At 40.2% G+C, this 24,688-nt stretch overlaps 1 protein-coding gene across 2 annotated transcripts in view; it reads left to right on the top strand.

The window, feature by feature from the left end:
- Positions 1 to 24,688, top strand: part of SHOC2 (SHOC2 leucine rich repeat scaffold protein) — a 72,428-nt gene that overhangs the window by 18,675 nt on the left and 29,065 nt on the right. For both annotated transcript variants that reach the window (XM_054071648.1, XM_054071647.1), the window contains exons 2-3: positions 8,251 to 9,188; positions 21,953 to 22,090. In XM_054071648.1, the coding sequence (XP_053927623.1) occupies positions 8,486 to 9,188; positions 21,953 to 22,090 (841 nt within the window). In that variant the 5' untranslated portion in view covers positions 8,251 to 8,485. The remainder of the gene's footprint in view (positions 1 to 8,250; positions 9,189 to 21,952; positions 22,091 to 24,688) is intronic.

The raw sequence follows: 24,688 nt of genomic DNA, 5'->3' as shown, positions 1-24,688 counted from the left end.
TATTGTTCAGAGGAAATGGTGACTAGAAGAGAAATATTTAATGCTGATTTAAAGTTTGCATCATCACCTTTGGTGAGACCAGGGCCGTTTTCTATCAGATTTGTAACAAAGCCGCATGTGGCAGGCTGCTTCCTTTGTTTGTAGGAACTGCTGATGGATCTGGATCGTAGTGCCTGGGTGCTGCGTGGTGGTAATAGTGAAGTTTTCTTCTAGTGGAAAGTAAGTTTTTCCTGCAGCAGGGAGATCTTTGTCCAAAGGGAGGGTATTGGGTAGAGTGGAGCACTTTTTCTTTTGGAAGATTGTGTGCCGCTATAGATGTGTATAGTCACAAAACTGAGCAAACTGGATTTTCCGAGACTCATGTGTCCATTTAGCATAACGGTTTTTTTTTTTTTTAGACATATCTAGTAATTAGGACTGGTACTAAGACTGGGAAATCTGTTTCATCTAGCAGGTTACGATTTTCAAATTTCATGTATTATGCAGGATTCCATAGCCTGCTGATACAATGAGTTACCATGGAAACGGAGACATGCAGCCCAAAAGGTACATGCTGGGGGACCACACATGCAGAAAGTACCTTTTTACATATTAAAATAAGCTGCCACATGGAGTTAGCAGAATTCTTTGTACTTGTTCTTGGAGTCTGTTTCTAAAAAGCATGAAATGGTACTTTATGTCTTGGTCAAAAAATATTAGGTTTTTTTTTCCCTGTAAAGGAGAAAAAGAGAAAATGCTTCATAAAACTAATGTTGGAGGGCATAAAATGAATCACAGCGTGTATATTTTTGTACTTGCTAGATGAGTTCGAAGGCAGGGCACAAAAGATTATTTCTGCCCCCTAGGTATTAAAGGTACAGGGTGACTTTCTGTCTGCTAGCGTGGAGCCTTTTTGTTGTGATAAATCTGGACTTTGATATGTGACCTGGCATTTAGCGCAATGAAGTACTCCCGAGAGCAGCGAATCTGGTGACCCGGGAATGAAAAGACGGGTTTAAAAACTTCAAAACTGGCAGTAGCGACTGCGTGCCTGTGCGTTTGCTGTGGGGGCGTGATTGTGTCGGAAGCTGGGATGGGATGTCCTAGGAGATGTGTCTGGTTCTCCAAGTACAAAGTGATGAACCTCCGAACACCTCTTGAAGCTGATTTGCTTATTTATAGCGTCTTCTTTAATTACACGTAGGTTTGTATTTCGGTACCTACAGTTACAGATGTGCTTGCAGAATTAAGACACCACATGCAAAGCGTAAGCAAGCCTTCAGAGGTGGTTCGCTTGTCCTCTTGGTCTGATGTTTATGCAGTCGTTCCCTCGACCTCCAGGTTTTGTTTGAATGTGAGATTGGGTTATGCTCAGCTGTTCTGCAGCTGTGGAAGCAGCAAGCAGGCAGGGAATGGTCTTGGCTGCAGTCCTTTGGCAGATGAAGATATCCTAAAGGGCTTAGTGGGCTGTCAGAGTCCCGGCCTCCTCACTGACCCAACTCCACAGGCTCGATCTGTGCGTGCAGGGAGGCAACAAGCTGCTCCCTCCATGTGAGAGGGGATTAGGGGGGAAAGTGGGGACACATCCAGATATATTGAAATCAGGCTAGATTGGTAGTCTGTAAGCTACCATCTGCTGGCCATTCATTTACAGGACGGAGATGATTTAATGGTCGGTCTTCTCCGTTGAACAGGCCAGCCACCGCAGCTGGCACCAAGGACCATTACAGTATTATGCTGCTGCCGTCGACCATCCTGTGTGCTGAAATAAAGGAGTTTTCTTTCCAAAGAAGAGAAAGTGTCTCGCTGGCGCATTTCGGGAGCGCTACTTTTGTCATGATAGATTAGGCGACGTTTTTGATCTGTGGCAGTGGGTCGGCTGGTTGTTCCTGCGCTGTCTCCGTACCTCTGAATGAGGTTTTGTGTCGAGCGGAGCCGTGCGACCGCCTGGTGACCGATTCGGCAGTTTGCTCCCAGCTGAGCGGTGGGGGCTGCAGCGGCTGAAGCTCAAATGCACTTACACAGATGAAAACTCTCTAGGTCAGATGTTTGAAGCTAGTAAATTGTAGGAGAGAATGTGCTTTGTTGGCAAGCAACTCGTTGGCTCCAGCTATTTGGGTTTTGAAAAGAAAGTAGTGACCATCTCTTTTTTTTGCATATGCGGTATTGGGAATGGAAAGTTGTCGGAGCCACTTGGACTCAACTTTAAATTTCATCCTTTGCTTATTGATGTATTCATGTTTGCGGTGTAGTCGAATATGAAATGTTTTTGATATATTCCGTGCTATTCTGAGTGAAAAGTATGTACTTTTAAGAGGGTAGATTTTTCTTTCTGTTGTTTGTTTGTGAACAGGTGCTGTGGCAGATCCCAAATAGCATTTGAACTCTGCCGTGTTGTTAAAAGCCACTTCGGTCTGACTAATTTGAATTTCCTAGATCAGAATTGCCATCTCGAAACATTTCCTTTTTTATTATGTAGTGGAATAATTTCCTCCATACTTTGGAGTGTTAAGTGTGAGCTGATTCCTTATTTCTTCGATGTACTTAATATTTGGAGTGATCCTTTTCTGTTATTTGGGTTGAAAAGCCCAAGCCATGGGGTGCTTCTTTTGGGTTAAGTTTAGAGTAAGCACAGAACGAAGAGAAAAATCATTTCTGATCCATGCTATAAAACTATACACATAGAAAGCAATTTTCCTTTCAAATGAAGGCCTGTAGGCTTCCTGCTACATTACAGAAGAAGTAAAATGTGTTTTATTTGAGTGTAATATATTAGGCTTTAGTGCAAATGATGCCTGAGATATGACATGCTTAGTATACTAGAAACGTTTATGATTTCGGGTGCCTCTTGTCTACTGAAACATAGAACAGAAAGTAGTAAGCGTTTAAGCAGAGCTGTAAAGTGACCATTTTATAAGACGATGTACCACAATGATATTCCTTTTGGCAGAAAAGGCTGGGGTTGGTTCGCCCTATAACTTGAGGAGGGAAATACTTCAGCAGTGGGAGAATATTTTATTTCAGTTAATGATTTCTTCAAGCCATCTCTGTGAACATGTAGGAAACTTGCATGTACTTGCAAGTCACTTGTTAAAGCATCCTTTGAGAACTGAGGGGCTACTGAGAGTAACGCTGGTGCAGCCACAACCTCTTCTGGAGGGATCCTACAGCCCCAGGGCAGGAGCAGATGGTCATGCAGGACCTTGGTGTTGTCAGTGATGTGAGCTTTGGCCATTCTTGATGGCTTGTCTGGCACGTGGGGTTTGGTCACCTGGTTTGGTCACCTTAGCATTTTATTAGACAGCAAACTGCTTGAGAGTTTATTCATGTAAAATAAAAATCTAGGATGAGAGTAAACAGCCTCAGGTTGTGCCAGGGGAGGTTGAGATTGGATGTTAGAAAAATATTCTTTACTGAAAGAGTAGTGAAGCATTGGCAGAGGCTGCCCAGGGAAGTGGGGGAGTCCCCATCCCTGGAGGGGTGCAGAAAGAGTGTAGATGTGGCTCTTCGGGACATGGTTTAGTAGGTACAGTGGTGCTGGGCTGACAGTTGGACTTGATGATATTGGAGGTCTTTTCCAACCTCAATGATTCTGTGAAAATTAAAAGATGATAAATGGGAGGAAATCCTTACTAGGCTGTGCGATAATATTAGCAGTGGATTATTTTTGGGGGGAGGTATTAAATTAACTCTGCAGTGGTGGGTAGGAGACAGTTAAGTCTTTTTACAGTCATCTTTGAATAGCAGTTGAGTGAAAATCTTTATCTGAAGCCTCATATTGTATTAAATAATGACCAGGAAGCATCAGTATTTATATTACCATGTTGCAGGTGATTAGTTAAGTGTTATTCTTAGAATCTTGGATATGCATTACTGTGTTTTTCCTAAAACGTTTAATGCATAAATGTTTTGGATTCTGTTGTTCAGAGTAACTGAAATCTCTTTTTCAGTTACTTTTACATGTGAAGAAAAATCAGTAAAATACACAAAGTCGATGTGTTGTTCTTTTTCAGGCAGCTAAGGGTGGTGGTACAGTTTTGGGCTGAAGTTGTTTGTATTTCTGAAGTTCTGTCAGTTATAGTTGACAGAAAAAAAATAAACACATCTGGATTATGTTCACCAGACACCAAGAGGAGCGAATCAAAACTCTGGTTATTTATAGGTATTTACAACTATTTTACTAAAAAAAAATATCTATTTGGAACACGGAAGAGATTATTTTCCTTAACTTCTCCTGAAATTTTGTTTTCCCTCATATGCTGTGCCAAGCAAGAGTCTTAGTCAGTTTTCCAAGTTCTCTAGCACATGATCGTTAAATGTTTTTATGTCAATTAATATTGACAGGAAGTCAGTTTGAACTGGGTTGGAAAATGGAAGTAGTTGGCAGCACTGGCTAATTTCACTGAATTTCCTTTTGCTAAAAATATCTGTAAAAGAAGCTCTCCTTTTGAGATACAGTGAATGCTTGTTTCACTGTAGTTTAGAATCGATGATGACTTGTCTTGTAACCAAAAAGGGCTTGAAAAATATGAATAACCTTTTGAAACGCATTTAGCTTCCGCTGAAGTACATGTAATTACGCTTATGTCCGCCGAAAGTTTACATACATGCTTAACTTGATGTATCTGAGTAACCCCATCAGCTTGAGTGACCTGCAACAGAAACAACAGTTCCGTAGTGCTGCTTGTGTGAATTTGAGCGGTTCGTTTGTGTGTGTGCTGGTAGGATTAAGGTGTTCTGAGTGTAGTTCCCCTGTTGAGTTTTGTCTCAAAATTCAGTTATTGATGTATGAAATAGCAAGATTTTAGTCCTGGCAGCTGAAAGTTTACAGCATCAAACATATTCTCATTTGTATTGCATGTAAATATGTTAAAAATAATTTTAGATAGGTTGCAATGGCAAGTATTAAAAGTTTTAACGTACCAGAGATGGGATGAGTTTCATACAGTCGTTTAGGTCCTGTGCTGCTTTTGTGTTATGATACGAGGGCACTGTACGGTCCTTGCAGGGCAGCCTAGAGCAGTTGTTTCACAGATCTGGGCAATTTGAGGGATTAGTCAGCATTATTTTGCAAGGAAGGCTTCTCATTTGAACGTCTTTCACTTCAAATTTAGTGTTGTGTGGTGACTGAGAGGGTTTTAGGAAGAGAAAGGGTTGTCTCATGAGTTCCAGTTCTGCCCTGGCTGTGGTACTTGCTGGGACTTTTTCCCACTGAAATGGAGCAAGGTGGGGAAGAAAGGTTGGAAGGATGTCAAGAGTAATGGGAATCACGAGGACACAAACGTTGCTTTGTGACAGAGGAGTTGGCTGCTTCATGGAGTAACTGAGTGGAACCCGGCTGGTGCCTGCTGTGCCCCACCACTCTGCAGGGCGGCAGGACCTTCTGCTGTCAGGATCCTAGCCGTGGTCATTGTTTGGGGGGAAAGGACAGATATCGGTGTCTTGGGGATGTCTCAGACGAAGAGAGGCGAGGCTGTTCTACTTGAGGCATTTCCTTTGATGAGATTCCTCCTGCATTGGCTTTTATTGTGTTTTGTCTGGTAAAGGTGTCATCCTAAGTTTTTTTTTTTCCCTTCTTATAAGTGATAGAGAGACTAAACCTTCTCAAACTGTTTTAAGTTCATTTTACAGTCTCAGGTAAGAGTCAAAATCTTCAGTGAAGAGGTAAAAATGCCATAGATGGGGACATTTAACTGTTAGCCTTTTGTCACTCTGAACAGGGAGTGTATTTTGGAGACCTGCTGCAATGTGAGCTTAGCTCCAGTTTCCACGTGTTAGAAAACCACGGCTCTCTGTGGGTTACCTGCAAGTTGCCCGCCTCCTGACCTCTTTAACTGTGAGCTGATGAAGTCTCCACGTCGTGACCCTTTGTATTGCTTTGAATTTTCTTTATACGTTTCAGATGATGTTTTTCATGACTCTTCATTTTTTTTATCCTTTTGTATAGGCGAAAGATTTTTGTTCTTTGCCACAAAATGAAATGTTAAACTGACATATTGAAACAGGGAGCCTCCCTTCACCTTTTTTTAGGTACAATTAAAGTAATTGCTAACGAAGACAGTGAAGTGCGTGCAGATTATTTGGAGCATTTGCACTACCGAGCTGCTTTCAGCGGTGCTAATCTCCAGCTGCCTTTCGTTTCTGAGGCTCTTTCAAAACCTCCTTCAGCTGCAGGGCACATAAGAAATGAAACAAATCTCTTGGCGGGTCCTAAATTTGATTAAATTGAAAGCCCTAGAGAGCAGCAGCCCTTTGAGTATTTTACACTGTAGGGGCTTGATGTAGAGCAGTAGCTGCCTGGCATTGCTGGATGGCTGAGTTTTCTGTTGTCAGAATTTAGAAACCAAGTTAGTTCTCAGTTCTTTGTGTTACCTTGCGTACTGAAAACAAGTTGTCGGGTGTTTCAGGCTCCTGCTCGTTATTCAGCTGCATTTTTGCATTTGGAGTCTTTACATTTCCTAATGCTGGAGTTTACAAGAGTGTAGATTATAGAGTGCTGAGAGGACGTTTTCAGATATAATGTAGTGAGGCTGTTAATCTTGAGGACAGGTCAGGTTAATGGGCGATGGAAATCTTAAGGATGCAGTAAGGAATCGGCTTGTGCTTGTGTGTTTAGAAAACAATGCATTGGAGAAAATTTCCAAGTTATAAGTGGTTGTTCTTCGCTGCTGCTAGCAAATGGCCATGGCCCTTTACAACAGCGTGACCAGAACCCAGCAACTGGAGGCAGTGACGTGGTTTGACGTTACAGGGTTTGTGGTGCACACTTTGTGGTACCGCAGCACTAATGAATTGGGGTAAAGGACTGGAAGCCACCTCCCGGAGGAGGTTCTCTTTGGAGCTTTGTTAATAAATAGCTTTATTTTCGGCAGAGGTAACGTGGTTCGACCTTCTTACCATCCTTGAATAGATTTTTCTTTACTTTTTTTTTAAATGTAAACAAATACGTCGAGCAAAGTGTGCTCCTTTGTGTTCTCCAAGCACATGTTTATACTTGAAGGCAAGCATACATAGCATCACTGTGCAATTAAAAATAGTTACTTGAGCTTTGCTAAGAAATGTTTGCATTTCTAGTGCTCGCTGATGGCTTAAGTATGCAAAGTATTATTTAATTGATTTTGATTATGAGCTCTATGAACTTGTGCAGAAGATGGAATGCCAGAACAGTGACATAGCTCCTCTGGAAGTTTTAAGGGTGGCTCACCTGGCTGGGGAAAGAAGGTATTTTTCTGAGATACAATCCAACTTCCCTCATCAGTGAGTGCTGCCTAGCAGAGAAAGTTGATTCTAGGTTAAAAAGTGGACTAATGTGGGGACATGAAATTATTGTTGCCATTGACTGACTATTTATTTTCTTCCACAAAGGTACATTCAAAAACCTACCCAGAGTATTCGCAATCATGACCTTCTCGGACATGTCCTGTGCTTTGTATTGAAACATGAAGCAAAGCTACTTTCTGTGATGCGTGCTGATTTTGTAAAAATGTAAATGGGACTTTATAGGCTTCAGACATCTGCTCACTTATTGGGCTGCATTATAATCATTGAGAAGGGAAAATTCAAGATACTGTTGAAAGATACATTATCCTACTCTCAGGAGAAATTCCTTCAGATTTTTTCTGGTCTTGAAGCGTAATATATTATTTCTTCTGAGCTTTCAGTTGACTTTTTGATAGCATTATTTTAAAAATCCTTATGTTTGCGTCTTCAAAGCACATGAAGCTGGTGACAATGTTCTGCTTACGTTAAAAGCAGAGACCTGTGGTTCAGAGCCAGTCAGAAGGGAGATCTTAACGCGATGTGTTCGTGTTACAGTAGCATATGAGATTTCACTCAAATTTAGGCTCCTCTGTACTGAAAGAACAAGCCTGTACAGTTTTGTTTGAAGAGGCAGGTGGCTAAAATTATAGCAGATCTTTATTGACAGGTTGGGTATGGAGGGGAGAGAGAATATTCATGTTGATGACCAGGGTGTTATGTTAAGAACTAGCTAAGATGTAAGATGGAGACGCAAATAAAGGCAGTATTATGTTAAAGAATTGTAATTTTTCTTTCCTCGTGTATACTGCTTAGTATAGCTCTTTTACCACCCTGGGTCTTTTGAGCAATACGTGTAGTATTTTTGGTTTAGCACTGGGTTTTTCATTGACATTTGAAGAGAAGGACAAATCATTAACTTGTAGATATTCGATGTAGAAACACTCAACATTTAACTGAAAGCTAAGTTTTATATTTGCACTAACTCTGGCTTCTCTTCTTTCTGTGTTACAGAAATACTAAGACGGAGTATTTGACCTTCTAATCTCTACAGCTGAGTCTCCTGATACCAGGATTAGGAAAGAGTGCCTTCAGAACCAATATGTAGCAAATGGGTATCACAACTCTGAAGCTCCTCCCTTGGTTCAACGCTTAGATGTTTTAAGGATCCTTGTTGTCTCAGCAGTGAATTGCTCTTGTGAACTTTGGAAACGGATTTCATGTGGTGCTTGCTAAACGCTGAGTCACCATGAGTAGTAATCTAGGAAAAGAAAAGGACTGTAAAGAGAAAGATCCAAAAGTCCCATCGTCAAAAGAAAGGGAGAAGGAGGCCAAAGCCTCTGGAGGGTTTGGGAAAGACAGCAAAGAAAAGGAGCCTAAAACCAAAGGGAAAGATGCCAAAGATGGAAAGAAGGACTCCAGTAGCACGCAGCCTGGGGTAGCTTTTTCAGTGGACAATACAATAAAAAGACCTAATCCAGCCACAGGTACCCGCAAAAAATCCAGCAATGCTGAAGTGATCAAAGAGCTAAATAAATGCCGGGAAGAGAATTCAATGCGCTTGGACTTGTCCAAGAGGTCTATACACATGCTTCCATCAGCTATCAAAGAGCTAACGCAGTTAACAGAACTTTATTTATACAGTAACAAACTGCAGTCCCTACCGGCAGAGGTGGGCTGTCTTGTGAACCTGATGACACTGGCCCTGAGTGAAAACTCACTCACCAGTTTGCCTGACTCTCTTGATAACTTGAAGAAACTGCGCATGCTTGACCTGCGGCATAACAAACTTAGAGAAATCCCTTCGGTGGTGTACAGGCTAAGCTCTCTCGCCACTCTTTACCTACGCTTTAATCGTATAACTACTGTGGAAAAGGATATCAAAAACTTGTCAAAACTCACCATGCTTAGCATACGAGAGAACAAAATCAAGCAACTACCTGCTGAAATCGGTAAGCGATTACACTGATTGAAAGCTTAATTTTATGCTTAAGTTCATCTTGTGATTCAGTCAAGTATACATAAACTGCCACTTCTCCAGGTGCCCCTCTTCATTTAAAACTTCATAATATTATGCTCTTGATCACACTGCTGCAATGTTAGCTTATATTGAGAGTAATCAATACCTTGATATTTTTCTTTTCAAAAGAACCAAAGTCCTTTATCTTCATCTGTCATCTCAAAATAAGATGTATCTTGTTTTTGCCTTGTGCTTTCGCGTATTGTGTTTTCAGAGCCCAGATGGTTTCAAAAAAAGAGAAAAGATAGAGGGGCGTATTTAATTTTAAGATTTTTATTTTATAAATCATTTATGAACTGTTGCAAGTTATTAACAGATTATAGGCATGTTACAGAGGGGTGTGGCCATGGTAATACGAGATAGAATAGGTAGCTACATGGTATTACTGTGAGGAAACTGTTGGATGCTGTAGCAGTTAACAGTGTAGGTTAATGATTTGTGAAAGCCACAACCTTTTATAAGTCATGAATACATTAATACATGGACTCAATATAAAATGTAGTGTGCGTGGCTGGTGATTCTTATGACTGTTTAATGAATACTATTTGTTTTTCCAAACATTGTTATAAAAGTGTAAAGGGTGGTGAAATAGTATGAAAGTGGCTTATGGATTTAAATAGCTTATTACTAAAAGCGTGCTGGAATAGCTGTATATGAAGAACTTCGAGGTTGTTCCTAATAGGTTGTGATTCACGGATAACATGTCTTTATCAGACTGTTTTCAAGCAATATTTGAGCAAGGTACATGCCTCATAAAAGGGAGATTCTGTCATCAGTGGGTTTTTTTCTATGTAACACCAGTTTTTAAAATGCAAGAGTAGTTTAGTCCCTTTAGGGAGAGGGGGAACATAAGCTTCGTGCAGTTAAGAAACTGCTTTAACTTTCTTCAAGCATGGAAAACAATTGTGAAAGCCCTTGTAATACTGCAAATAATAATTCCTGTGCTGTGTTTTTAAAAGCTGATGCAGGATTTTTGCGTGTTAACCAAGCCACCGCACAAGTTAGTTGTTACTAAAAGTGGACCCTGTGCTCACTGATTTTGCAAAGCTTGGGGAATGGCCTTGTCTGGGTCTCTGATAGAACTCCCTCAGGCCAGCAGGGTTTGCCTCTTTCTTCTGTGCCTTGATAATGTAAGATACACAAGATAACATGTTCTTGGTGGCAGGAACTCCTGGGCACGTCTGAAACCACAGAACTGTGTTACCAACCTTGTCCAGTCCAGGCAGCTTTTGTATGTGATAACAGGAGCGAAGAAATGCGGTGAGGCTGTCGGTTGTTGGGCTGAGTCTTTGCGTCCTGTAGGAGCTATTGGAATGGATTCTGCTGCAGCCACAGAAATGCTTTTTTTGCTAGGCAAAAATTAAATTATGTGGTGTGTTTTCTGATCAACGTGATTTTTGAGTTGGCATTAGCATGTCAGCAGTCCTGGGAATCTCCCCTGGGAGAGCTAAGGAATTATAATATTGACACTTCAGTTTAAGTCCAACAGCCTCTTTGAATCTTTTACTAATCAAAGAATCGTACTGGAAACCATGGGCTGATGTTTCCAAAAAAAAAAAAAATACAACCCAAAGCCCCACACCATATCGCGTTTCTACATACGTTGGAGAAATTATGATGGATTCAGCTGGTTGAGCTGTATCACACAACTGTCAGTATTTCACCTCGGACTGTTTGTGGCTCAGTTATTGAATGTAATCCAGCAAACAGTGAGCTTCTGAGATTCTACAGGGGGTACTGCATAAATTTAAATTAATACTAGTGTGTGAAGAAGAAACATCGGTGAGATGTTGCATTCCTGTGTTTGGTGTTGCCCTTTAGAAACTTTTTGTAGGTTTGTTTGATACTGCAGACATTGCTGCTGCTGGAACCTCTTTTTCTTGACTATTTTGTTTGTTGAATTCCTCTGGTTAAGTTTATGTTAAAGTATTTCATTTCTGTATGTGTTTGTTCGCAATATTTTTGATAGAGATCACGTGTAACAGTTTTGGAGAGAAATTAAGTAGATCTCTGTATTGTGAAGGAATATGTGGTTTTCTTTTGTATATTTTTTTTATTCTTGTCTTGGTACACATACAGGCAGTGCTCTCGGTTCTTTATCAAACCCTAGCTTGAGAACATTAGCTACTTTACTTCTGTCTTTGTACCCAGAAGTTAGCCTTGCCTTTATTTGTATTGTGATACTGCCCATGTTCCGTGTTACGGGTCAGCACCTCATTGTGGAAGGCATTTCAGATGCAGAAATGCAAGCTGCCACCCCTTGTGAAGAATTTCCAAGGGCGATCACTGAGTACATCAGCATCCTTTTCTATTTGAAGTCAATTTCTCTGACTAGGTTGCCCGCAACTGAGTCAGTTGGAAAATAAATTAATTAAAGGATTTCTAAGTTTAAGTAACACAAATAATTTTAGCTGCCAAGATATACAGAGCAGGCATTTGAAAACCTTTTTCCTCAAGTAGTAAAAACAGACAAGCTAGTTTCACTTTTGTAATTGATTTCTACTCACGCACTTTCATGTCTCTTTGTTGTAGTACAAAGATGAAATGTTTGAGTTGGAAACGCAGCTGAAAAATTAAACTGCTGAGAAATGTATTTCTTGCTTTCCAGTGGAATTTCTCTGCTTCTTTAAATGCTTGTTATTGCTCTACATTTTACATGTGCATTTTTTTAAAACAACTTGCCTTTTAAGTCCTAATGATTTTAATCTGTTGTATGTTTACAATACAGTTCTTAAATTCTGTCTACAAGCAAACGCTCATGTATTATCAGCTTGCAAATAACAGAAATTGTTGTTGCAAAGTGGGAAATAAAATGAGGCCATTATCTTTTATAAAGCAATATCATGCAGAGCATTTCAAATTCTTTTGAAAAATACTCCATTGTTCTAAGGCCGAAGGCTTACAGATCTGCTGGTATGCTGGTGTGCCTCTTCATGTTTTTAGACATTCAAAGTTTACATAACCTGTTGACTTGTCCAGCACAGAGTTATCTTGCAGCAGTTAGCTACAACGGGTTCGTTTTGTTAATCAGGTACTCAACTACAAGAAGAACCCTCAGTTTTCTTTACTTTGTCTTTTGGTGGGAGATATGCTACAAAAGGTTACCCTGGGGAGGGAGAAAAAAACTGTTTACATGACTGTGAGGTAGTCAGAATCATCGAATGGTTTGAGTTGGAAGGAACTTCAAAGCCCATCCAGTTCCAACCCCCCTGCCATGGGCAGGGACACCTCCCACTGGATCAGGCTGCTCACAGTCCCATCCAACCTGGCCTCGAACACCTCCAGGGATGGGGCAGCACAGCTTTGCTGGGCAGCCTGGGCCAGAGCTTCATCACCTTCATCGTGAAGAATTTTTTCTTAATGTCTAACCTAAATCTTGCTCCTTCCAATTTAAAGCCGTTCCTCCTCATCCAGTCACTACACGCCCTTGTAAAAAGTCCTTCCCCAGCTTTCTTGTAGGGTCCCTAGAGGAATCTGGCCTTCTTTTTAATCCTGTCTTAAATTTTGAATTGATAGCCTTCAACCCTGTTGCAGTGTTTCTTGTTTATAGATGACGTGTAAAAACTGTAGTACTGACCATGCGATTTCTAACTAACTTTCTAGAAATGCTTACATAAAACATCTGCTCACTGTGCGAGCGCATGGTGTTAATACTTGTCAGAAATAGATTCCTTTTGGGGAAAACCAAAAATAACTCTAAAACATTTCTTAAAAGCAAAACATTTAACAAAATGTTGTTTGCAAAACATGTAGTTGATCAAAGTTTAAGCGGTCCTGGAATCTGCTTTAAAACACCTGACCTGTAATGGTATGTCTTGTCTGGAGGAAACCTTAGAAGATGTAAACCTACCAGCACAGAGCAGGTGGGAAGTAGTCTAAAGTTTGGTTTTATTTTGGGCTTTAAACTGTCTTTAGTAGTTAAACAACAGAAACTTAAATGAGGTGACTGCATTCGGGGAAAAGTTGCTTTGCATTTAAAATAAATGGTTTAGAGAGAAAGAGGAAGCGTTATTATCTACAGTGAGTAAACAGATGACTGCATTTCTGGTCTTTTTTTTTTTTTTCTTTTTCCCCCAAGAAGGCAGTACCTTTCATTTTCTTGCTGTATTATAGGTAGGTTGACGACAAGACGGTTTCCTGACTTTTCAATATTCAGAAGGTGTCTTAGTTTTAAATAGTTGTTTACTCAACGGAGATCACTCAGTAAGTAAAAATAATGAAGAAAATATTATCTGTACTTTGGAAGAAGAGGTTATTTTAGTTACTCAGCAAATTCAGGCTCTAGACACCCAGCCAGTCATTGCTACCAGTCATCTATTGGGCTCCTCTTAACACTTTTCCAGCAACACATATATTGCTTCTACATTTTTAATTTGGTTGAAATTATTTTAATAGACTGCATAGTCCTGATCCACACTGTTGTATTTTCAAATATAAATAGATTTGTTTGAATAAGATCTAGAAATGCTTAAAAATCCATCGAACTGAAAATATCTTCCGAGGTTGGTGTGTTGGTTTTTTTTTTTCCTTTCAATACGTTTTTTTGCACGTTTAGCCAAAAGCTCTGTTGAAGAGTAGCTGAGTTAGAGGGAGTTGTCATGAAATGGCTATGCTGATGTTTAACAGCTTCCTGATGCTGAAAGGGGCAGCATCCATTCCATTCTTCATGGCTTCCCAGCTGCTCACTCCTCTACATCCTTCACCTGAGCCGTTCCTTGGTGAGCCGTTTTATCTTACTAACCCAATAGAAAAATATTAGTAGTTTTGCTGCTTTTGTTGTGTGTTATTTTAATTAGTTGGATTCAGTGAAGTTTCAGATAAGACTGGAACTGGTGTAGGAGGAGGAGGGGGAGAGCATGAACTGGAACAGGGAGAGCAAGACCACTACTTTGCCCTAACGTAGTTGTTACATCAGCTTGGCTTGCTGCAGCTCACTTGCCAAACCTCGCGGGTGGGATTGCTTGTGTTATATAAAAGCATGCAAAGTGCACTGAAAGTGGTTTGAAGAAGGATGGATTACTGTCTGCAGAGAGCCATTGAAAATGCATCAGATTATGTTTTCCTGTTTATCCCTGCTTTCCACGACTAGTTCCGCAAGACCCTGTGTAGCTTATTGGAGTCTTGATAGAGTCAGCTTAGCCCCTAATTTTTATGTATAGCAGCAGGAATTCATTGATGCAAGTTTCTTGATGACAAAGTTACTCTACGTTGCTCTTCGTGAACCCAATCTTTTGTATAAATTACATCCTGCCTAACAGTGGTGATAAATTTTCAGAGTGTATCTTGTCCAGTGTCCTGCACCTGACTGTAGCCCTAAGCAAACACCTGCATAAAAGTGGGGTGAGTATATATATGAGGCTTAACCTGACTCCTTTCCCAGATCCAGCTCTTTTACTCTTAGGGATTTCCTGAGTCTGGTGCAGATTGTCTTTTTAGTAATTCTCAGTAGACTCGACTTCCAAGAGCTTGACTCTTTTTTGCCTTTAAACTCCTATAAACACTTTGTATCCTTAGCAAAGGTCTACAAGTTTGCTTTGAACATTGTTCTTGACTAAAAGGTTGCTGTTATGCAGGTGTTGAATAGTGAGTACAAACACAGAACTTGTTCACTTGGCTGTTGAATCTCAGGTGGCATTCGTGAAATAAAACCTTAATGGAAAGATTTCTAGGTTGGAGCTTTGCCAAAACACGATCTGGAGGGATTATTGTGGAAATGAGTTTACAAGGTGGACTTCAGCTTCATTGCCATATCAGGTCCATTCCGTTGAGATAAAAAAGTTGAAGATAGAACGGAAGAACGTGAATGCTTTGGTGAGTCAGAAATTCAGCACAAGAAGGATGAAAACCAGAGGAACTGTCTTGGGATGAGGCCAAGCAAATGCTTCGATTTGCAGGCTGTCACTTAAGCAAGCCTTTTGCATTTTTTGTATTGAGAGTTTTACTGCATTCCTCCATGTTGTGTTGAAGGAATTGTTTTGCGCAATCCAGTTGATAATGTTTTCTTTGCAAAGACAAGGTTGCATCTTATACTAGTTTTGTCTTGGCACGCACAGCTCAAATAGAAATAATATTGTCAACGTAGTTGAAATTACATTTACACGGTTTCTGCAAGTTTTTCAAGACTCCAAATATTGCGTTTTCTGTCTTTGAGTGCAACTTGCATTCTATGGAGAATCTGGTCAGGGCTGTTCTGCAAGGGAAATATTTTTAGATTGTAATTCAGGGAATCTGCCTACACCAGACTTGGAATGTCTCTGAGACTCGCTTCTTCCCTTCCCCCATCTACCCAGTATTTAGATCATTTGTGGTTTCTACACTACTTTGAAACTCTTTTGCACAGCACTTGCACCTGTTTGTTTTTCAGTAGCATTGACAGCAAACCAGATGTGTTCAGCTGTGTTACTGCATGTCTGCTCACACCATGCTGAATGTAGTGCCTTCTTGCTAAATGACTTGCTAGTTGCAGAGCTTTTCAGTGATGCTCTGAATTTCATTTCCCTTTTTTTTTTCCTAGCATATATATATGCTAGGAAAATATATATATATATATTTCTCTATAGAGAAATATTTCTTTACGTTACTTGTATCTAAGAACCCCTTCTTCTGTTCGAAGGAAGCCAAGTTGTGTTCCTGAGAGTAGTTGGCAATGCTAATGTCTACAGTGGTTGAGAAGGTTCCTGTATTTTTGTGTTCTAATGTGATGGAAACATGAAGCTGTGAATGGAAGTGGAATCAACATAGGCATTGATATGTGTGTGCTGCTCCCTGGAAGTCAACAAAGCAACTGCTTATTTGATCCAGTTCTGGTTGCTTTCTTGAGCTGCAGGATGGATAAAGAACTTGATTTTGGCTGTCTTCAAGTTTGGCATCTGGGTTCTGATTCCTGTGAAAGCTCTTGTGGGGACACAGTTTTGTCTTGTCAGCTTATCACATTCCTCCTGATTACATTTTCTTCAGACTGGCTTTAGGATAATGATTAAGTAGTCCTGCCTTTTTGATCTACTTGCAGAGCTTATTGGGATGATGCCCCAAGTGTAATTCCAGTAAATACGGACGGCTTGTCGGAAGTCCAGCACCTTTTTTTTTCCCCTCTTTAATATCAATGCTGCGATTATTTTAAGTGAATACTTTCATAAGTGCTGAACAGCGGGAAATAGTCACTTCCCTCAGGCAGCCTGGTAGGTAGTTAGCCTTTATTATTTGAGAGTGAGCACTCTCTCAAAATGGACAGGGTCCAAGATGTGACCCTGTGTTCAGCCTCGCCAGATCCTCCCCTACAGAGCTGTGTCCTTGCCAGATGGTGCGAGGCTGGACCGCTTTACAGGGTAATTCCATGCTAGGTGTAAGGCTTTGCCTATGTTTTGGCAGTTCGTGAGGTTCCTGCTGGTTCACTCTGCTGCCCGTCTCCAATCCTGCCTTGAGCTGTTGCTGTTCCTTCTACGTGTTTCACGTTTACAGCGTTGTTTGAACACGTTCTAAATTTTATTTTTGTTACCTTCAGTTAGAAACAATAAATGTGTTTTGCTGTTGTATCTTGTTGAAGCTTCTTTTGGACCAGATTTTTAGTCTTTCTTTTCAGCTGAGCTTAGTTTCTTGTTTTGGAGCAGTTCCCGTAACCAGATCTTGTTGCACATTGTGCAAATTCTAAATACTTTACTGTGCTTCTCACTTATATGAATATTTTAACTTTGGCAGATAAATAACTTGTGACCATATTAAAATTGCATTCTTTCTCCTTAGTAACTCTTCTGTGTAAGTTATAGCTGTATGGTAATAATTTGAAATAGCTCTGACTGCTTAAACTGTTCCTTTGGGCAGTTGGTGAGATGCAGCAAGAAGTTCAGGCTGTCTGTTACAGTGATGTGCTCATATCTCCTGGAGAGGGAAAAGCCTCAGAAACCGTAAAATTGTTTTTAATCTTTTTTTTCTATAATCAGGGCACTTATCCCAAAGACTTTTATAGACAGAGATGAAGAGCTACCAACATTATGGGAAATAGATGTAATTTGTTCCCAGCATTGCTGTTCTTTGATAATTATTCTTTACAAATTATCTTACAGCCGGTGTTCTGACACACCAGCCTGAAGTCCCACTAATGTTTGCGTTCTCCTCTTCCTTCTACTTTCCATAAGAGTCTTGATCCTCCTGCTGTGTCATCTGGCACAGGATTTATCATGTTGTGAAGGATTTCACAATTTTCAATCTGCTTAAGCATGGGCAGGCATGGAGTTAATCCAGTGGAAAACAGGCTATATTACAAATTGTGTTTGGCGTCCAAGAGTGGTGCCCACGGAGTGAATTAGTGGGAGGAGACAATGAAGCCTGTTTGCTACTGACCTATACTCTCTCCCTATACGATTGTTAATTCACGTGTACTTTTATATGTTTTTAATGAAGCCGTATTTTGTTTTTTAAATGGTCAAGAAGAATTTTCAGAGTTATGTAAGTCAGGGCATGTAACTCGGTCCTCTTGTCAAAACAGGCTTTCAAGCTTGGCTGTGTAATGGGGCTGTAATTCTGCCTCACTGTGCAGAAAACATTACTCATGTTGTAATGCTGGGGTTTTTCAGCAGGTATATTTAGCTTTGTCGTACTATGTAACATTTAGTCTCTGTGCACATGAAAACAACAGGGGATTGCTCACGCCACCTTGAAGGGTTGTGGAGAGGTGTACTTAGCTGTGTTTTTAACAGTGGTTTTAACTGGATGGTGGTTGGGAGTCTTCACAAACTAATTTATCTGAATAATGCACATGAATTGTCTGATATTTTTATCTTGTAGAACCTTTTAAATTATAATTTTTTAAAAATGACATAATAGGGTGTATCTAAATGTTTTCTGAAGGTTATTTAGAGAGAAATTGCTTTATGTATTTCATATGGGTATTATCATAGAATCATAGAATAGTTTGGGTTGGAAGGGACCTTAAAGATCATCTAGTTCCCACCCTTCTGCCATGTAGTGTTACTTTTACTTCAAAATCTTTTATTGTCAAGCCAGCTAGAACATGCAATTTCTGTCTGCTTGCTTGGCAGATTTTGAGCTTCAGTCGCTTTTTTCCTTTGCAATTAAAGTGCAATATAATAGTTAAAGGGAAAAAAAAAAAGGCAACCCCCCAAACCCCAGCATCTTCCTTGTTTATTTTATAATTGTTCTGAGGATACTTTTGGTTTTGTACCTGAGCAAATCTTTTGTTTAGGAAAACTTCTGTTTTGATTTTGCATACGCTTCTTAGCCTGGCCAAGCAGAAAGTCCAGACTTTAGGTGTGTCTTGGTGAAACTTGCTTTCACCTTTTAAGAGAAGCATTTCCTTTGGTACAGTTGCTACCGTTTAGACAATAAGGAAGATGCTTTCCATCACTGAAACAAGCTGGCTTTACATCGGCTCTTCGGAAAAGCATTGTGCAGATGGCCTTAAGTTCGTCCTCTTTGTTCTTCCAGATCATTATTTGTTGTATTGATTGTTTATGCCATGTGTTTATCCTGGCATTATTTTTGAAAGAGCTGCTGTTGTGCAGCAGTGCCGAGCACAGTGCGTCCATTCACGGGGAAAATCGGTCTCCTCGGTTGCTGATGAAAGAGCTGCCCCTGTTCCGTAGCTGCCGGCCTGGCGGCCGTGCGCCCTCTGTGCCCAGAGTGCTCCTGGTCCCACACATTGGGATGTTTTCAGTAGTGTTGGTCACGCTGACTGCATTGTCGCTGGTCCTCAGAGCTCCATGCACACAGAACAGAGAGCCTCTCACCCAGGAAAACAGTTCAGATTTTAAGGAGCAGACAGGGCAAATGGTGCTGATTGGCCACGGGGTGTGACCGGTGTGGGTTTATAAAGGACTGGACTCATTTATTTCCTTATCTTTCTAATGTACCCTCCTTGTCGCACCCAAACCACATTGATTTTCCCCTTTCCCCTTCCCTAAAGATCCTGCAGCAACTCTTGCCATCCCAAGTTTCTCTTCCTTGCAACCCATAGTAGCATATACAGTAACGGCCTGCAGTCTGCAAGACGCTTTGGAGAGCCTTTCCATTGACACTCACTGTGATGGGTGTCACACTGGCCATAGGGCTGATGGCTCTCCTGGGACAGCCAGTATTAGAGCTGCCGGTCCTCTGTGTGCCTTTGCATGTGGAGGTGAGCCTTTACCCCATCAACTAACTGATTTTCACCTTGTTAAGTATAGTGACTGTAAGAATTTTTTCAATACATCATTGAGAACAATGGGAGAAACGTACCTTAAGTGCTTTTTGTTGACTTGCACACTCCGTGGTGTGTCTCAGCAATCCGAGTTAAAGTATTGGAAGAATTCCAGTACCAACAGCACTTCACCTCCCCTCTCCTTCTGCCGTCAGAGGATAAAAAGGACATTTTGGTAAGATCATGGAATCATAGAATGGTTTGAGTTGGAAGAAACCTTAAAGAACATCCAATTCCAGCCCCTCCACCATGGGCAGGGACACCTCCCGCTGGACCAGGCTGTTCAAGGCTCCATCCAAGCTGGCCTTGAATACGTGGGTGTTTTTATTAAGTGTTTGCCAGTGTAGCTTTTTAAAATAATGCCCACACTTTAATATAACAATATTAAGTATGGTTATCCAAATTAAACCTAAGTGTGAGCTTGCCTGAATTTCTTTAGCTTGGTTAAATAAACACGGGCATCTCTCTCCTTTTTTTTCCCTCACCAGGATTAGCTGGTGAGATGTTTGTTTCAAACACGTAGCTTGCTGTTGTCAAAGTTTTCAGCAGGTGCAAAAATTAAGTGCGGCAAATGTTGCTGCAAAATCCCGAGTCTTTCTTCGACTTCAGCAGATGTAGAGTGGGAAGAGCCAAGTAAATGAGAAATCAGTGTGATGAAGTGAAATTTATGCCACATTTCAAACTTGACATCATTGGTTTAGATCTGAAGTGAAAACAAATGAAAACAGCAATCGTGAAGTGAAAACTTCTGCCCCAAAGTGTGCAAAGGTTCGTGAATTATCTCAATAAAAATTTGTGGGTTGGTCCGTTTGTATGTTTAAAGAGTGGGATTTTGAAGTCTTCCTCAAGCTTATCCACCTTCTATTGCCTTCTACACTTTGCCCACTTGTTTTCCTGAATAACAAAAAGATGCTCCCACCACAGAACATTAACTCTTGCTTCATTTTTTCTTAAATTTGCTTTCTTCTTCAGGTCCGCGGCATTGAAATGTGTGGTTTATGCAGTGCTAGATATGGCGTGTTTGACTATTGACATTTGCTGCCTGGAATTCACTTGAATGCTGACTTAGGAGAGGGGACACACGCAGAGTGGTGGACGAACTGCTTAACCAGCACTTTTACATTTCCATCTGCACAGTTTCTAGAAAACAAATCCCAATTTGGGTTAATAAGTGCAGGAAATAAGATCAGTTATGTATTAGCAGTCTAAGAAAAATAGAATAACGAAGCTGTTGGGACAGGCTTTTTTTTTTTTTTCTGGCCTTTCATAACTGTTTCATGATAGATGGTAAGTTTTGTGGCTACATGATACCTGCAACTTAACACAGTATCTGAATTCCTAAATATTTTATGATTTATCAAATCACCATTTGTGATCATATGCTGATCTAATAGGTAGACAAGCTGCACGTCAGAACTTGTTCCACCTAGTCCTTCAGGCCTGTGGGAAAATCCTTAAAGGATTGTGTCAAAGATACAGCGCCGAAGCTTAAAAATAGACTTTTGCTCTTCAAAAGGAATTTGCTACTCTTCCAGATTTGTTACTCACTGAGTCATGCTCTTAACTACAAATACGATGACCTCATCTTTACTGGATAGAGTTGAAGCTGTTCAAATAATTTGCATTAATTTCACCTCCATCAGATGCAAAAAATATGAATGCATGCACCTGTATTCATTTACAAACATTTTCTTTGTTAAACCCAACAAGCTATTGCTCAGAACATGTTATACATGTTATGTTTGTCATTAAAATAAGTGAAACTACTGTATGCAGAGAGTTGTGCCTGGCTATACTTTTAAACGAATGTGTAAATGTCAGGGATGAAGCAGTTCAGTGCAAAGTAGCTCTGAATTCTGAGCAAGCCCAATCTTTTTTAAGGCTTAACAGATAAGCCTTTTCTTTCAGACTTTTATTTGCTTTATCTCTGCTTGCATATATAAAATGTAATGATCTGTGCAAATAGGTCTATAGTTTACTTGGCATATGTTGCCTTTTTTATAATGACTAAAAATGATAAGTCAAGACTTTGGGTGATTATCTAGGTTGCCAGCCAACTAATTTCCATGTATCTTAATTGTTGATTTTGTGCCTGAAAGTAATTTATGGTATAAAAACAGATCTAAAATTTTCAAGGTTCAGTACAGTCACTTACACCATGATATTTTAAATGTGTAGTAAGCCTGAAACAAATATGAGATATAGATTTTGTATTCCTATTACACATTTTGAACTGTCAGGAGAAAATAATTCAATAAATAAGATTCCTTCAGAGGATCTCTAACAGATTTATCTGAGTTGTTAAACATTGGCCATCACGTTTTAGATCTGACTGAAATTATGATCCTGCAGTGCCTTGTTTTATACGTATAACTTTATGGAAGAAATAGATTTTTTCAGGTTATCCCACAATCTGTCTGATTCTATTAATCTTCATGTGGAAGTCATTGTCTAGAGCTGTACATTAAAGAACTTGATGTTTTGATTTTCTTGTGTGTTTTTAGGTGAGTTGTGTAACCTCATAACGCTGGATGTAGCGCACAATCAGCTTGAACATCTTCCGGAAGAGATTGGAAGCTGCACGCAGATCACCAATCTTGACTTGCAGCACAATGAGCTATTGGACCTGCCTGAAACCATAGGTATGTGAAGGGGTTGGAGAAGAGAAAATAAATCAGAATTTCATAATGTTCTGTGAGAGGAACAAATTTGAGAATGAGTATTTGAAAGGTGAACGTAGAGTGACTGCTGTTCAGCTCGAGGCAGCTTTACACTTGAGATTGAAAGCAAGGCGTGTGTTACCTTAAATGTAGTTTCTAGCTTTTTGAATTACATTATTAAATCTAGCTGTGCTGCAGAGTGCAGCATCATCTAAGAATGAGATGTATAAGGAAAAAGAATCCATCGCTTCTAACTCTGATTTAAGGTGTTCTGTGCTTATGAATAAATATTTACAGCTTGTCTGTCCATTCTGTAACGAAACTGAGCATATGAAGGAATAAAAGGCTGAAAGGCTCTTAGTTGAGGTATAATACTTTGACAGATAGTTTTAACTAATGTCTTTGGCTAAAGAAAAATAGAACTAAAAAGATAAATGCTTTAAATGAGTTCTGTATATTTTATGCTTTCCCGTAGAACGATTAAAAAAAACCTTCCAAGTCCACGAAGTCCATATTCTATTGCAACAAAATACAGAGGATTTGCAACTTCGATTGGGAATAAGACTGAAATAAACACTGTTCTGGTCATTTTCAGAATCTCATATAGGCTGAAACAACAAAATATGACTTTTCCTAGTTAATTAAATCAGTTTTAAACAGATGGCAGAGAGGGATGCATACTGTGATTTAAAAAGATGAAAAACAAGGCTATCATGATTTTAAGCTCTTATTTTTCACTAGAACATACTTACAAGAATGGATGTTATCACTTAATATTTATATCGAACATTTTGTTAATGTACTTTAATGCATAGTAAAGTGAATGAGTAGAAGAGGGAGGAACCACTTAACAAGACTCCAGCTTTTCTTTTAGCAGTAAATTGTTGAGCGTGGAGCTACTGTGGCTTTTTGTTTAGAAAGTTTGACCTGAACAGAGTTTACGTTGATGAAGTATCCACTACAGCTAAACTTCCTTCCTGGACTGATGATATTTTTAAACTCTGGAGATCCCTTGCCATCTGGAATTTGAACCTAATTTACACAATTCATAAGCACAGTCTTCATTTTTGTAACTATTTCATAAATCTTAATGGAAGTGGTTTTAAGTAGTGGTTTTATGTGTAGAGCACAAGTCATACTTGGGAAGTGAGTGTTCTGCTAATGGGAAAAATGCTCAAAGCAAATGTGAGATTTCCATTGTCGGAGCTTATAGATCACTGCTGTTCTTGTGCAGAGCAGTAGCACAACGCACTGAGTTGTTCTGTGACTGAAAGTCACCGAGTTTCTCAGCCACAAAAAACTTACAGTAGGCTGCAAGATTGTGCTTGCGGAGAAGGAACTTTAGGTGGGAGAGGCACAAAGTTACTTAGGCAGTTAAGTCATTTGTGATCGGTAGGAAACTGCTGACTATGCAATCAAGATAGTTTGGACTCATCTGTTTCTTCAGAAAGTTATTGTAAGCTTAGGTGGTTTGTATTGAGTCACGTTCATATCTGGTTGGACTGGATTTCTGCCCGTTTTCCTTGGTTTGTTTCTCCATTGAATTGTCTTTGTAGTGTTTTGAAGCATATTTGTTTTTAAATGTATCTAGATGTCTGTTTACACGCTCATCGGAGCTCAGTGTCGATGATACACGCCTCAACAAACCACCAGGCAGATGGATAATGGCAGGAGAGCGTAGTGCGTTATTGTGCCTTTAACCTTACACTGGTTCAGCTTCATGGGAAAATACCTCTTGATTCTATTGACCACTGTGTAGTAGCCGAGCATTTCTGTTTAGAGTTAAAACTTGCGTTCAGAAATTGATATTTGTTCCCCTTAGAGTTCACGAACAGCCAGGAATAAATACTGAAGGGAAAAACTTTAAACTCCAGCATAAATGACAGCGATCAACCTACATTTATGCATGTTACAGAAAAGTCAGCCGTAGCCAGTTCAGCAACATTGGCTTTATTTCTTAGTCATCGCAGTTTTGGTTCAACATTAAAGCAAGTTGTGGCTTGATTTTTAGATTACAACTTGCTTTGTGGTTAGGGTTGTTCAGCGAGAGACTTGGAGTACTGAGAAAAACCCGGCGAGTAAATGGCGCGTGGCGTGCCTTGCTCGGCGCAGCTGCGGGGCGGCACCTCCAGCTCTCCATCTCAGGCTCCAATTTCTGTTCGTGGATATCTGCCCACGATGTTTGGCCCAACTGGCTTTTCTTGCGACGTTTACACGCTGTCCGGTTTCAGTGCACTTAATGTGTGAGTGCTGTTAATGTTTCCCCAGTTCAATCAAACTGGGGTGGAGGTCGCAGACTGGGTACAAAAAAGAACCAAGCACATTTGCTCCTTATAAATATTTCATGCAGCGTGAGCCTATGAGCCTCCTGTTACGGAACAGACTTTCCATTACTGCCAGGTCTGTCCCCTCCTCCCCCACCAACACCCTTTTGATGGAGGCCCGTTTTTTTTTTCTTGAGGGATGTTTTTGTCGAGCTGCTTTGAAAAACAAACAGCCACCTTCTTTTTCTATTTCTTCCTCCCATCAAAAAGGATCCTTCCCTCCTTCGTCCACCCAAAACCCTTGCAAAATGCCTCT

The sequence above is a fragment of the Cuculus canorus genome, chromosome 7, assembly GCF_017976375.1.
Source record: "Cuculus canorus isolate bCucCan1 chromosome 7, bCucCan1.pri, whole genome shotgun sequence".
Lineage (NCBI taxonomy): Eukaryota > Metazoa > Chordata > Aves > Cuculiformes > Cuculidae > Cuculus > Cuculus canorus.
This window is presented reverse-complemented; position numbering and strand designations above follow the sequence as displayed.